Source organism: Saimiri boliviensis, chromosome 13 (genome assembly GCF_048565385.1).
Source record: "Saimiri boliviensis isolate mSaiBol1 chromosome 13, mSaiBol1.pri, whole genome shotgun sequence".
In the NCBI taxonomy this organism is placed as follows: domain Eukaryota; kingdom Metazoa; phylum Chordata; class Mammalia; order Primates; family Cebidae; genus Saimiri; species Saimiri boliviensis.
Genome location: NC_133461.1, coordinates 104,113,622 through 104,129,121, shown reverse-complemented (window position 1 = coordinate 104,129,121; position 15,500 = coordinate 104,113,622). Strand labels below are relative to the sequence as shown.

General features: G+C 53.0%; 1 protein-coding gene and 1 long non-coding RNA gene across 6 annotated transcripts in view; both read left to right on the top strand.

Annotated features, from left to right (window-relative positions):
- The window catches only part of KIF13B (kinesin family member 13B), a 246,379-nt gene extending 243,351 nt beyond the window's left edge, over positions 1–3,028 (top strand). For all 4 annotated transcript variants that reach the window (XM_074384129.1, XM_039461134.2, XM_039461133.2 and 1 more), the window contains one exon: positions 703–3,028. In XM_074384129.1, coding sequence (XP_074240230.1) covers positions 703–965 — 263 coding nt within the window. In that variant the 3' untranslated portion in view covers positions 966–3,028. The remainder of the gene's footprint in view (positions 1–702) is intronic.
- A 22-nt stretch (positions 3,029–3,050) lies between these two features.
- LOC141580876 (uncharacterized) lies at positions 3,051–14,985 on the top strand. 2 transcript variants are annotated; one of them, XR_012513309.1, is made up of 2 exons: positions 3,051–5,993; positions 11,068–14,985. It is a non-coding gene; the product is annotated as an uncharacterized LOC141580876 (long non-coding RNA). The 2 variants fall into 2 exon arrangements; XR_012513308.1 differs by having other exon boundaries at positions 8,021–14,985.
- Positions 14,986–15,500: the final 515 nt, after the last annotated feature.

Genomic DNA, 15,500 nt, shown 5'->3' with positions numbered 1-15,500 from the left:
GAGCAGCTGGGCCTGCGGGGCAAGGCAGGGGGCAGGGCTGGTCCCTGGAGGCGGCATGGAAGATTCCGGATGATTTTGGCTACGAAGATCCTGCACCCATCCACCCATGGCCGTGGCTGTCCTGGTCCCTTTGCTCCGGTTCCCTGACTCCCCCGCACTCCCTGGGCTCTGCTTTCTTATTTTTCACCTTAAGCATCTGTGCGTTGCTGTTCGAGGAAGCTCTTCCTCATCCCATCCTGACACATCTCGCTGGCATCTGACTCGCCATCATTCGGCAGTTTTGCCAGTTTGCATCCAAAAGAACCATTCTGCCACCACCCAGCTCAGGCCTGGGTCCAGATGGAGAAGGGTGTGTTCCCCCGCGGGTGGCCAGCTCTGCCTTGGTGGTTGGTCTGCACCTGTGCTCCCGCAAGGCACTCCCAGGGCCTGTCACCACCTGCCTGAGGCTGTGGACTGGGGCTGGGCATCCTTGGTCATCACTGCTTGCTGTCCTGGGAGGTGGTCACCTCGTGCCCTGGCCACGTTCACTTAGCCGGTCCCTGCCAGACGATGGCTAGTGTCTGAGTGCCAGCTGTGTAGGGCTGTGCCAGGGGATGGCATGGGGGTTGGCATTGTGGGCACATGGCCTCTGCAGAGGCAAGGGAGGTGCGGGGGCATCTGCAGCTGGCCTGCCCTCCATTTCGCTCTCCCCTTCCCCTGCAGGTAAGAATGACGGCTCCATTGGCGGGAAGCAGTACTTCAGGTGTAACCCTGGCTACGGGCTGCTGGTCAGGCCCAGCCGGGTCCGCAGGGCCACAGGCCCCATGCGGCGGCGCAGCACGGGGCTCCGACTGGGCGCCCCCGAGGCCCGCCGGAGCGCCACCCTCTCGGGCTCTGCCACCAACCTGGCCTCGCTGACAGCCGCCCTGGCCAAGGCCGACAGAAGCCACAAGAACCCTGAGAATCGCAAATCCTGGGCCAGCTGAGCCGCCACCTCAGGGTGAACTCTTCTTGGGGTGCCAGGCCCCTCTGAGTCTGCCGGCAACAGCCTGGGGAACTGGGAGCCCTGTGGCCCCCCCAGAGGCAGGGCAGTGAATGCTTTTTGCACGACGCAGGGCTGGTGACCTCCCTGGGCCTCTGGAAGCTTCGTTTCTTCTCTACCTGGGGCAAGAGGTGGCCTCAGCTGTGCCTCCTCAGGTGAAGGTTCTGGGTGTCTGCAGGGGCTGGGGGATGTGGGGATCGAGGCCCTGGGTGGCACAGCGCCCAGCCATCTCGCTGTGTGCCTGTGCCTGGGGCCTTATGTTGCTCTGTCATTTTCATTCTGGTGGCCCCACTAGTGTCTTAACGTAAACCAGAATTCTAACCAGTGCCTTTCCTTTACCCACCCAGGATGTCCCGGCTCACTCCTCAAGCTCCCCAGCCTCCCACCCTGGTCCCAGCTTCTCCAAGTGCCTCTGGAGGGCCTTGGGCTCTGCCACATGGCCCTGGTGCCCCAGGTGGGGCCGAGGGCCTGAGCCCCCTCCTACCCCTCCTCGGCCAGGGTTTCTTCGCGGTTTCTTGGTGGGTGTCTTGGTGTTTTTACAGCTGCAAAGTCCCTTACGTTTGCCGTTTATTCCCTTCACAGAAGGCTTGGAATGTATTTATTTATATTTATTTTTTCAAAATCCGTAATTATTTGCGAGGCGCAATCGTCATCTGCCTGCGCGTGGGGCCCAGGGCCTGCCTTGCACGTCGCGGCCTCTGGCCGTTGCAGAGCTGCTGGCCTCCTGCCCAGGTGGAGGGTCCTGGGGACGGCGGGGGATGCAGCCCCCTCCTCATGCCCCTCTATTGGGGATCCACAGTGGCCTTACCCTTGGATAAAAGCAAAAACCTGGGAGAATGGTGGTGTGCTTCCGTAGTCGGTGACAAAGGAAGAGGGGTCCCCACTTGATTGGGTGCACTTTTGGTTTCTAGGAAGGTCCTGGGGTCATTTTAATTCCGTGGCAACTCCCGGGCCCTGACAGTGTGGGGCTGGGCCCGTCTATGTGGGGGATGTGCCTGGTTTGTCTCCAGACCCTCGCGGCAGCCCTGTCCCCAGGCCACCGTGCATGGGGTGGGCGGGACAGCCCGGTGGCCCCCGTTTCCTTGCTGGGGCACTTCTGCTCCTGGAGCCTTTGATGCCAGCTTTGTGGGGTGGGGGTCAGCGTCTCTGTGTGGAAGGCAGGGGCAGCTGGTTGAGGGCGTGGCAGAGGTAACAGCCTGACAGCCCCAGACCACCAATCTAGGGACAGGACCCTGGGTCGAGGTTCACACAGCCACTCTTGGCAACTGGTTTCTAGTTCTCACATTTGGACAATTCCTAGAAAGCGCTGGGGAAGGCTCTGGTTCTCTAGGGGCAGGAAGCCTCCAGCAGAGTAGTCTCCACTGGGCTAGGCCTGTCCCAGGCCTGGCTTCGAGGACAAGTGTCCTTCCCTACCCAGTGGCTGTGAGGGACACAAGGGCTGAGGCCGGGCTGGCAGAGGGCACAGCCCCCAGGGGGAGGCACTCATGCTCGGCCTCCTGTCCTCAGCCAGTGTTTCGGGGAACCCCGTGGCGCCTGTCCCTGGATAAGCACTATCACCTCTGCCTCGCTTTTTACTCAGCCCGCTTCCCAGCACAGCGGCTTGCTTTTTAAAACCTGTTTCCCTGAGACGTTTGTTCTTGGGTCCCCTAGTGTCACTGTGGCCTAGGTGAGAGGGCAGCGCCTGGGCCCTCTGGTGGGGACGCTCAGGGAAAAGCGGCAGGTGGGGGGGCGGTGTGTGACCTGGCGCTTCATGGTGGCTGAGCCCATCCACCCAGCAGCGGCCTCCTGTGGCACCTGGGGAACACAAGTGTCCTGACTTGAGCAGATGGACTTGGGCCCCGGCCCTGTTTGCCCTTGCTTCTCGGTGCAGACTAATGTCAGTTTGTGGCTGGGAAAGGCGGATGTGCAGCGACGTGGTCCTAAGGCAGTGAGCCCCGCTGATCCAGGGCCGGTGCTTGGCAGGCAGGAGGTGCGGTCTCGAGGGTGGCGGGTCAGGGTGGCCAGCTCCTGTCTTCTCTTCTTGCCTCCCTGACCAGCAGATTTAACTCCCAGGAATGCCTGCTCGCCTGCCTGCTTTAGGGCTCCCAATGTGTTCCTGGAAGGCTGGGGAGTGGCCCTTTAGTGTGGGTCGGCCCACAGATGCCACCCACGGCTGGTAAGAGCAGTAACTGCACACGCAGCACTGTCAGAGATGGGGACGGGAGATCCTTCCGGGGACCCTGCTTCTCGTCCTGTGCCCAGAACACCCCTGACCCTGCCCTGCCACTTCCCTCGGGCCCTTATGAGTAACTGTGGCTCCAGGGTGAAGGCTCACTTCTGCCCCAGGCACTGCATCCAGCAGCAGAGGGCACAGGGGACAGGTGTATGACTGGGGTCTCCAGTGCCCAGGACCGACCAGAGGGAGCGGGAGGGCGGAGGTGGGGAGGGGAAGGCGTTTCTGGGCGCAATAAGGCGGTCCTTGTGTGTTCGACAAGAGAACAGAGCTAGAGATGTGACTGCTGGAGCCCGAGAGGTGGAGGTGTTCGGATCCCCCCAATACTTCCCAGCATTTTCTCCTCTTGCCTTCATCGTTCCCTGTATGTGAAACAGGAGGTCCTGAGTGTGTGTGTGTGGCAGTGCAGTGCTCACGACACAGGATTCTGGAAGATGGTGCCTTGGCGCTGGGCCTGCCTTGTGCCTGAGCCCCAGCACAGGAGTCACCCTGTGCTTCCTGCCCAAGATACTGACCCACTGAACCCAAAAGCATTTTTCTCTCCGTGAAGTCCGTGGTGCCTTCCTGGTAGGCTGCTGACACTAATGGTGTTGGGGGGTCTTGGAAGAGCTTCTGTATGTGTGGATTCGTGTAAATGTGAGGAGTCCACATATAAAGAAGTGACTTTCATTCCGGGATTATATTGATTTGGTGTACATTAAATGGGAGTTTAATCCAAAGACTGTAATGACTTTTAGAGACTCTAATGATTTGTATTGTGTAATGAACTAAACCACCTGTAATTTTATACCATATATGCCTTTCCATCAAATGACCAACAGCTTCTCAATAAAACCAGATGATTTCTCACCTGCATCATGTCTGCGGCCCGTCTTGTTGCTTCTCCTTCCCCGACCCTGACACAGGGTTTCGGGCCCCTGGCAGGCCTCCCATCACTGTTCTCAGCGAAGGTGGTGGTGGGACTTTTCCAAACAGACTGGGAGGAGGAAGACCGGGGAACAGCAGCACACTGTGCTGGCCCCTGGCCCATGGACTCCAGAGGCTGAGCTGTTCATGCTTTGCACGGAAGAGCCCAGGTGGGCCCCTGGTTCCGAGTCATCTTTCCTTGTTTGGACTTCAGCCCCTTACAGAAGCCAGGAACCATAGGAACTTTCTGGAGCCCTTTGACCCCAGGTAAGTGGTGCTACTGGGAGACCTGGTAAGGACTGTCCCTGGCTCTCAGGCCTGACTCCACTGTCCACTGTAACCTTCGTAATAGTTCCTACACTGGGTCTCCCTTCTCCCCTCAAACTGTGGTGAGAGGACTTCTTTCCCCTCTGCAGAGGTGGGCAGCCTCTGCAGGGGTCTGTAACAAGATGTTTTGGGAGGCGGTGATCATGGTTGTGGGCAGTGGGGCTGCATTCTGCAGCCTCCCACCCAGCTGTGCCCAGCATGGGCCTGGAATGGTACTGAGGATGCCGGGTCCAGCTTTCAAGCCAGGCAATGTGACCTGGCTTCCTTCCGTTCGCCAGTGGATTCCCACTCAGCCACAGGGCTGCAGGGGCGAAGGGGAGTCGGGAGATGTCTGGGCTTTGCGGTGTGCCTGAAGGGTCGGGTGGGCTGTCTCACCAGTGCCAGTGACTCGGGCAGCCAGTGCACATTCCTGCAAGGACGCAGAGGTGCTGGTGGCCCTGTGTAAAGCTGTTTTCTTTCTGTGCCAGTGAATCACTCGGCCCTTGGATATGAAATACACTTAGAAGTGGAGGCCTCAGCCACTCCGAGGGCTGACCAGAGGTGTTCATCTGCCGGCTTGGCCAGGCAGGGTTGGTTTACATTTCCTCAGTGCAGAAGAGTGCTCGGACACAAGCACTGCCAAATAATGACTAAAATTTGGCAGCCAGGAGATGTCCTGCTCTGAGTGAGGGAGGAGTCTGAACACAGAATTGATCTAGTGCCTGGAGTGGATTTTATTTTTCAAGCTGCTACACTCTTGCAACTCAATCAGATGTCTTTTGTTTGCCTAAGGCTGTGGGGTTTTTGGAGTTGCTCAGACTCTGAAACGGACTATAATGGACGTCACACCCAGTTCATTCCTTCCACTCACTGTCACTAACATTCACATACTTGCCCTGTGCCCGTCCTCATGGAGTATACAGAAGCAAGCTGTCCCAATGGGTGCCATGGTAGCGTGGCGCTGATGCCCCCAGGAGGGCCTTGGGGGTTGAGGGAGTTGGCCCTAGAGTGCTTCGAGGGCATGGCGCAGTCAGGAGTGGTCTGGGCTGTGCGGTGCACATGGAGAAAGGTTGGGTGGGCTGTGGGAAGGTTGGCTCATCAGCACTTCTGCTTAAGCAGAAATAGCAATCTGGGGCCAAGAAAGGGCAATATGGGTGGGGACATCCTCAGGGCTGGTCCCTGCCCTCAACCCTTCCCCTGGACCCCTCCCCACCTCCACTTGGCAACAACAGGGTTTGGGGCAGCTTAAAATCCGGCATAATCTTTTCTCATGATACATGTGAAGAAAAGAGGACACATCCTTTGTATCTTAGGTTTTCTGACAAGGGAGAGGCAAGCCTGGGCACATCGTCCTCGAGTCCCACTGAAGAATTTGATGCCAACCACTGGAAGCCTTTAGAGAAAACCAATAATGAAGGCCTGGCTTTATTTACTGTTTTTTATTGCTTAAGGTGCAGATCCAAGAGTGACAAGAGCTCTTTTAAGACAATGAGCCTCAGGGCGTGGCCTGGAACGGAGAAGCTACATGGACTTCAGCAGCTGATTTAAGTAAGTCGGAGGCCGCACTCCCAGTGTGGGGAGGAGCTGAAAGGATCCTGATGGTCTTAGGGGCGGCCACATCTTCAAGTGATCGTGCAGCTTGAAGATGGGGAGACGGCAGGCCAGGTGGCAGTGTGCCACAGTGAGGGAGGGTAAGGTCTGGGGACTCCCAGGAGGCACATCCTTGCCTAGTGTCACCCAAACATGAGCCCAGCACAGGCTGGAGGGTCCGGGAGTGGGGCAGTAGAGGGGCTTTCCTGGGGTCGGCATTGCCCTTACCCAGGGCGCGTGCAGCAGCTGTGTGAGCCTTCCCAAGTCATTTTAAACACCCAAAGGGACCCATGTTCAAAATGTTCCATCTCTTTGTTCGGGTTGGGTAGTTCCCAAATGATCATTTTGATCCAAAGAAATCCCAGCCAGTCTGTATTCAGTTATACATTTTATTCTCTAATAGGTACAATACTAAAATAAACACAAATTAAAAAAAAGTTTTATTAAAACAAAACTGTACAAAAAAGCAGTATACTACATTTTAATTACAGAACAGTCTACTGTCCAAAAGGCACTAATCCAGAATAGGAGATACAATGATACAGGACTCATTTGAACTATTTTATTCAATACAATGGAGCACTTGTTTCTTTGACCATTTACATCTAGAAACAAGGGCTTTTTGCTACAGCCATTACACATTGTTATAAAGATGAGTCCTACAGGTGAAGGTGCAGTATCGCTCTCCCTGGAGGTTCCCATGGGGAGGGGCCACTGTGGAGCTCAGAGGCTTATGGCAGCAGTGGGTGGGGCCTGGCACCTGCCGCTTGGTCGGCCTGTCAGCCCCTGGGCACCCGGAGCTTGTCTTTCAGCGTGGCCTCTGGTGGTTGGTTTCTGGCCGTTACTGGCAGCCACTTTCACCCCCTCTTGAGTTTTAGCACCGGCAAAGTGGGTTCTGAGAAGCTCCAGGTCACGGGGGCTGGAGGTGTGGGGATGAAGCGTCAGCAGCAGGGAGGCATTGTGGTTACCTGATCTGAAGAAGGCAGCAGCTACTCGGAGGAGGGAGACGAAGCCCAAGGGTGGCCAATGAGCCGGGCTTCAGCCAGGCAGGGCCACCTGCTGCTTTCTGGGCAAACTTCTGGCCCCAAAATAGAAGGGCCTGCTGCAAAGTTCAGAGAGATCTGAGTCCCTTCTTGGTAGACCCAGAAAAGTGACATCAGATCATCTTTTGTCTTGGAAGTTGATTTTTGCAAGTGAGATTTTGCTTCCCAGAGGGAAGTCAAAATACAGTGACCAGCCTGAAATAGGGGGGCCCTTTCTTTCCCTCCCACAGGACCACGAGCAGCTCCAGGCCCCACTGCACCGCGTACGGGAGCTGAACTCTGTTGGCTCACCTGTGTTCGGTGGCCAATACAACTCTAAGCCCCATGCTTATTCTTTAATGGACTCTGGACCTCAGGAAGAGAGATACTGCAGCTTTCCACACAGTGTCATACACATAGAAGACAAAGACAGGCATCTGATGTTAACAAAAATAAGTAACAAAGAAATAGGATTAAACCAAATCTCTTCTCACAGCATCCTATACTACATCCTCCTTCTGCTTAGCAGAAAATTGTACGTACACAAAAATACAAATACACAACTTTGTAGAACAGTCTGATTTTAATATATTTATATATATTTATATTTATACGAGTGGCAGGTTAGTTCATTATATAGAGCTTTTTGCACTTTTGGCTCATATGCAACAAGGCTTATAAATTCAGCTTCAGCTTTCATTCAGGTTTTATAGCTTTTGAACAATTGTTTTCACATTTAAAGCAGCATCCAATTTGCACTAGGAGTTTGTGGTGATAACAGGAAAGACGGGGTCAGAGGTTGTCGAAGGGATGGGGTGGGGCGGGGCGGGGGGGGCGGGGATACATTCCAGTGTGTGTGGCGATGGGCGGAGGATGCCGTGGGACAGAGCTTACCATGATGACCCCTTGAGGTAGACTGAACACCTTACAGCAGACTCAGACACAGGTGTGACTCGCCCTCAGGGACACATGGCGCACAAGATGGACAGGGACCAGAGGAGACGCCAAGGGGAAACTCGAAGACTAAGACACACAGCAGCCGAGGCAGGGAGGAGCGCGCTGCCCCCACGCCCACGTGGCAGGGATCCCGCATGGCCCATCTTAGAAATTTGACTATTTGGTGGATGCTGAACACTTCAGGCAATCCCGAGGCATCTGCCCCGGGGTATCCTCCGAGACTACAGCCGCTATGCTTGCTTTCCATTTCCTAACTTGCTGCGCAGCTGGTTCCCAGCCACGCTGAGGAGTAAAGCCAAGCTGCCGTGGTGCGGCAGTGGAATCCACCCCAGCACCCTGCTTGCGCTGGAGCGTTCAAGTCCAGTTACGTGAGAACAAACCGGGACTCTCTTGCTGCCTCTAACTGCATTTCACTGTCGCCCTCCCCAGTGCTCTGCACCCTCACTTACATTCAGCTCTTCCCTAGACAATTACACCTAGGGTAATGGACAAGCACTTGGTAGAACCTGCAAAAACGGCATCCGGAGAACTGAGGGACGACGTGCTGCCTAGGGTCTGGGTTGGCTGACATGCTACAGAAAAGCCTCATTTTCATGACCACAGCACTATCCTCCCATTGGATCACCTTCACCAGCCCGCCTTCCCTCTCTATCAGGTCATAGTTCACTGGCAAGTTTGCCCACGTGTCAAATGTGAAACCCAGTGTTTGGGTTATTACATTGTCTGAACAAAAATGCTGGATTATTAATGAAAATAAAGTGCCTGGGTATGGATTGTTCCATTTTGCAAAACCTTTTAATGCACCAACAAATCATCTGAGCACTGCTTAGTGATGTGATTTGAACAGACTGCAGTCACGAAATAATCTGTTGTACACCCAGCGCAGAATAAAGGCCCCATATTTAGGTCAGACTTAAATTATTTTTTAGAAAAGAAGCAAACAAATACTCTCACATTCATTTCCAAAGACACACTTTGGATCTGGACGCCCGACTGCTGGCTTTCCCGAGCCCTCGTGAGCAGACACTCTGATCTCTAGGAAGAGAGGGCTCAGAAAGGCAGCTGGGGCTCCTGTGGCTCACGCTGGCAGGAGCGTCAACAGGCTGATGAGCTAGGGTGATTTGAAGCTTCACCCTCTTGGGTGTGGACACATTTTCCAACTCCTACCAAAGCCAGAGCCAGAATGCCGCTGAAGCTGTCTTGCTCTCCTGTCTTCTTACTCAATGGCTACTGAGATTTCCTTAAGCAGACTCTTAAAATTCTCTATTAACCAAAGCCAAACCCATATAAACAGAAAGAGCCCTAAAGAAATGCTGGAAAACAGTGACAAAGCCAGCCTGATGTGGCTGTGAAGTGATCTCTCCCGCTAGCTTGTCCCTGCCTTGCTCTGCGTGCAGACCACCAGGGACACTGAAGAGGGGCAGCCGCCCTGTGCCCACCCTCAAGGACCAGTGCAGGGTGGGGAGGGATGGGGACAGGGTGCAGGCTGACTCTCTGGCAGGTTCCAGAGGTCTGTAACTTGCTTAGGCACTTAAAAAACACAAACAAAAATCTATCCTTGAAAGGTACTGCATACCCAACGTGACCATGGCCATGGAAGGGAAGGCGAGCCCGCGGGGAGGTCAGAGAAGGCTGTGGGCTCTTCTAGGGGAGGCAACGCTGGCGCGCCTGGCATCTCTGAGGAGGGGGAGTGTCCTGCCTTGCAGCCCGGGTATGTGCGAGGATGCCAATGTTGTGACCACGCACTGTAGCCCCCAAGGAAGTGGCTAGGAGGAGACGTGGTTCTAGACGCCCACCGTGGGTTGAGGAGCCACAGGCTGCACATGCTTGCTTTCTCGAGTAAACGTGAGGCAGCTAAGAAAAGAGGAGGCCCTTTCGAGTGTCCCGTTAAAACCGAGGCGCAGTCAGGGGACACCCGCCCAAGCTCCCAGTGCTTCGAGAGACAAGCCCCACTCCCCAACCCCTAACTTTGGTTTTGGTTTTGTGGTGCCCATTTTCAGAGATGCAGGATTAAGGGGCTCACTGATTCTAACATTGTGAAATGTGGTTTCAAGGCAAAAACCAATGCTGCTTGAAAGCAGCCACCGCTGAGCGCGGCTTCACGCAGCCCACTCTAAACTGCCTGACTGCGTGAATCTGGTGTAAGAACAAAAAGAATTCAATGGAACATCAGAGTAGCTGTTGCTTACATTAATATAACACTAACGTCATTCTGTGTTCCGGCTTCATAGCTCCAGCGAATGACGATGTGGAAAAATGACTCTCACAAGTTTATGCTGGGATCTTAGTTCCATTAATGGAAGAAAAGGAGAGGTTTCTGTGCTCAAAGGAAGCCACGATACATGACTGAAATTTAGACTCAGCCTGAAGTGATGGGAAGTTGAAAACGTCCTAAAGGGAGGAAGGAATAAACCTTGAAACACAAATTCGGTGATTCATCACTGCCACAGACAGCAGTTTGCGAGAGCTGTGAGCTCCTTCCTAGGGAGGAGCTGAACTGCTCCCATTCCAAAATCCCAATGGTACCCCAGCCGCCAGATGCCAAATCTGGACAGGTAACAGAATGCAAGGCACACCTACCTTTCTCCTTCAAACTGAGGCGGCCTTTTAGGGAGTGGAGGTTGGATAATAATGTAACTATGTACCTATTACGGGGCCATCGAGCCAGGGAGACTCTCAAGGGGGACCAGTCCACAGCTGTGGCCTTGCTTCTGGGGTGGTTCCAAGATGCCCAAGACGGGGCAGAGCAGATCAGAAGAGAGAGACTATGAGAAAGCCAACCCCTAGAGAGCCACTTACGTTTGATGGAAAAGGGGTAGACAAGGAGAGAGGGAAAGAAACACAGAACTTGAGTTGGCTGAGTCCTCAGGTCAGCTTGGCGCCCATGTCCCTGTTCAATGTCCCTGACAAGTCACCACAGTTCCACGTGGCAGGACAGGGACCAGACCTCTACCTTGAAGGAGCTCGTGCCTCGGCTAGATTCTGGGTACTTGAAAGTTCTTATGCTGAGCCCAAATCAAGGTGTGTCTCCAGTAACTGTTATTTCTTGGCAGTCAGGACCCATGAGGAGCCAGGGAGGCCTGAGGCAGAGCAGACACTCATCTAATTCCGGAGCCCCAGAGCTTCAGTTTCCAGAGAGCAGGAGGGGCTAACGGAATGCTCCAGAAGACAGTGGGAACCCCGAAGGAATGGCCAGGTAAGTGCTACAAGAGCTGGAGAGAGAGGATGGGAAGCACAAACAGGTTTCCTACCTGTGCCTTGGCTAACTGCAGGTAGGGGGTGCTCGGCACACAGGCTTCCCACCCTGTCCACTGCTGCAGTACCTCCCAGCACTCCTGTCCTCATCGCTGACCAAGGAGGAAGACTGCGGCAGGGCTGTGGCATCCAGACCGTCGAGGGAATTCAGCTCACAGAGGGGGCGATGCCACAGTGCGTCTGGGGGGCTACCTGGCACTGCCACGTGAGAAAACAAACCAGGTTAGTGTTCAGAGAGGCAGACCACCGTATGTGGTCCATTCTTTGATAATGGATGTCCTACTGAAATGAAGAAATGAGGGGAGACTCGCCTTGCCGTGGGCCAGGTGACTTGCGTGGTGTCGGGTCATGAGGCAGTGCACAGGCCCAGCACACAGTGCGTGCTCAGGAAACATCGGCTGCATTGTCTTGACTTTGGGGTGCTCAGAAGGTGCGTTTGTCTCTCTAGCATCGTGCTCTACAGTGGTGGCAACTCTAGTTTCTTATAAGAATAACTGACTGCTAAGGTTTTTGTTCAAAAACTATGTATTTCATGGGTAAGCGTTGCCTGGATTTTCAGTGATTCTGGTTGGTTGAGTTGTGGTGGTGTTAGGGAAAGGGCGGGGCTGCTGGTAAAGGAACATATGGATGGGGTTTTCTGGATCAGCAGAGTGGCCTGCGGAAGCATTTGGGAAGGGAGGTGCCTCTCTGACTTTGGTTCTTTTGAAGTAGCACCATCCCTGAAGCAGCACCTCTAATAACTTGATCCCTAAGACAGTGGCTCCATTAGAAGGTTTTAACTGTGGTGTGAATTCTGTTATCTTTGAATGTAGGTGGATCATCAGAATGTTCTGCTGGCGGTTTCAATGTATGTCTCACAAATCACAGAATTAGACTCATCCAGTCAGTTCTTACCATCTCTAATCTTAAGACGGATTCTAAATTCTAATGGAGATAGTCATCTTTTAGCAGCTGGGAAAATGTGAAAAGGGATGCTATACCCTTTGGGGTCATAAATCTGTCATCATTCCAGTTGTCATACAGACTGACAGGATCCCAAAGAAAACAGTCGCCATGACTGCATGCAGGGATCTTGCAAGCAGGTGTACAGGGGCTGGGTGGGAATGAGGTTGCTTTCAGAGCATACAGGAGGAGGAATACTGAGGGAATACTATACATTTCTTTGTAGATATTTTGTGGGGAATAAAAATATAAGACGATTCCAGAGGCCTAGGAGCTTTTCCCTACATTCTCTAGGTGTGTGTGTTTTCAGGGAAGAGGACAATTTTAATTTTAATTCAGCAGCCTATTTCAGCATTCTCATGAGACTGAATTGCAACTAGCATTTCAACTAGGTTAGGATTCCTTCTAGTACGTGGAGGGGGAAAGATTTGTACAAAGAAAAGCAGCAAAACATGAAGAATGACCAGAGCCGTATTCTCTCCAGTGGCTAGCCTAACCAACCCGGGAGAGTCCAGACCCAGAAAAGAAAAGGCTCCTGGTCCTGGGCTCGCCCAGCCCAAGTGTGGGCCTCAGGGCATGAAACCGCTTACGAAAGGCCATTTGGCACTGTGTCGGGGGCCGATATTCTTGTAGACTCACTCTTGATCATGTAATTGAATAAGGACGTCTGCAAATGATGGGGAAATAAAGCCAAATTCTAGGGAAAGGTGAGTTGGTGACTCAGCAGCTCCTACCCAGCGCGACACCTCAGGAGAGGAGCAGGGGACCGTGGTGAGGGACCGTGTACGGCAACGCCCCGTGAGACAGGGAGCGCGGAAGAGAGAGGAAGGGCGGGAGGCAGAGAGCATGGGCTCGAGGGCCGGGGAGAGGCTCACACGAGCCTCCGGGACAGCGGACGAGTGGGGAAGACCCAGGGTGGCCGCGGTGCCGGTGGCTGGGGCAGCTGCCAAGTAAGAGGGGTGTGAGAGGAGTGGGCAGACACTCGTCGTGTGCTGTCCAGCAGCTTCAGACATAGTGAACGGCACTCCATTCACGCCCCTGCCTGCTTATCGCGTCTGTTAGTTAAGTGTGTCCTGTCATGTCTGCTCTGAGTTCTAGGATTCAATGAAGAAAACTCAATTTTCTGTAAATTTCTGTTTGGGAAATGCTTTCTGATAGTGACGGCAATGGAAATATCAAGCAACCAAGGGAGATCTGAAGCTCACAGGGAGCCCAGGAAGCAGCAGTGTCCTTGAGTTAGGCCAGCAAGGGCCCTCAGCGGGCCAGCCCTCAGGCTGGAGTGCACTGGGGGCCAATCGGAGGGGCTCCTTCTGGGGTCCTGACTGTGGTTTCTGCCAGAGGTGAGGCAAGTTGGAATTGGATGTTGAGTGAGGTTTCAAAGAACTTAGAAGTCAAATGGGGAACAATAATCAAAGGCTTCCATTTTGAAGCTGAAACAACTCCAAATCCTTCTCTTTCACTAAGGGGAGAACATGAGCACCATGTCATTATCTTAGTTTACGGAGTTGCTGTTCCAAATGTTCTCGGGAGTATTAGTGCGCTAAGAGGGAACAGGGGATGGGAGCTCTGCCATTTCCAGTCACATAAAGGACAGAAATCCTTTTAATTATGACCATGCCAATCTACATCCTGCTAAAACAGCTAATTACATGTCAGAAGGACACTCACTCATTCAGAACAATTGCCATTATATTTTTATATATTCATTCTATGCCACCCTGCTCAATTACCATGGTTACAATTTGAAAAGATTCAGCCAAACCTTCATTTGATCACAGCACACCAATGTGAATTGGAGAGTTAATTATGGCTATACAGAGCCACTCTTACTTAAAAGAAGAGAAAATGAAAATGGGGAGTCCAGGGAACTGGCATCCCGAGACTTCTCAAGTATGAGCCGGGCTGCGCATCCCCACGCCGGCCGCACCGACCAAACGGAGGGCAGCTGAGCAGCGGCGGACACAGCTGTCCAGACCGGGGCCGACCAACCCTCAGACCAGCCACGGGAAAGGAGTGTCAGGAGAGGAGGAAGGTGCGGTGCCCCTGCAGCTGTGCCCCTCTGGGTGTGCTTAGGAGGCTGGCTGATGAGACAGACAGTGGGTGTAGCATGTGGGTGTTCAACTGTCTCATGGTGTCAAAATGCTTGTCACGTTTCACGTGAACAGAATCAACTAGATTCAGTTCTGCCACAAATGTCAGAGAAGAATGACTAAAAAGAGGCTCAGGGATCCACACGCCTGTAATCCCGAGGCGTCTACGTCACTGAGATAAGGAGCTGGCAAACCTTCCCTCCTCCCCTCCTGTGTCTCTTCCTGTCTTGATTTAAAACCAAGCCTGTGTTAAAGGAGACTGGAGTTTTCAGATTCTTAGCTTGCTTTTTGCTGCCATTTCTAATCCTCACCAAGAAAGAATAACAAAGCCAATACTGAAACTCTCAATATACAAACTTCCAGGTTTGAAAATTATACACAGATCTGAACAAAGTTACCTTTCTGAGGTGGGCGAGTCAACCACTGGCCTGCGAGGTCACAAGACAGTAGCTTATCACTTGCAGTTTATATATAGAACTGAGAGCAGCCTTTCCAAACACAGCCTGCATGTGAGAGGACTTTCCGTCATCAGAAAACTGACTTGTTGGCTTGCATCTGAGAATCCTTTCCGACCACCTTAGTATGCTAGTTCTCCGGAGAGTGGTGAGGAAATCTTTCTTTTAAAGTGACAGTCATCTTTGAAACCAAGCATGCATAAAGAAGTAAGAGTACATTACAGGAAAAGGAAGGCCCTCTGCTCTGACCGCACATCACCGTGACATCCTGACAGCTGACCTGGCCATGCGCAGCTGCTTCTCCAGGAAAGCCTTCCACTCTCAGGGAACACAGCATTGGATAACACAGGTATTCCTAATACGGAAATGAAGAAACAGTAAGACGGCTTTCAGGGCATGCAGCTCAGTTTGCCAGATTCAACATGGCTGACATGATCCCCAAATCCCAAGGAAACATCCTTGCTATTTAATGAGTACACGCAAAAAAAAAAAAAAAAAAAAAAAAGGAATGCCTTCTGTGTGTCAATTCCCACCCCTGCCCCAGGACATCCCCCTAGTCCATGCCACACTCCCCAAAGATACAGCAGGAGCTAGGCAATGTGCCCAACATTCACTGGGAAATCCTGACGAATCAATCCGGCTCAGCAAAGCTATAAATGGATTTGGGTGGTCTCAGCGCAGCCCCAAGGAATACAGTAGTAAAACATGACTAACAATCACAACGAAATGACAAAAGTCTATCAT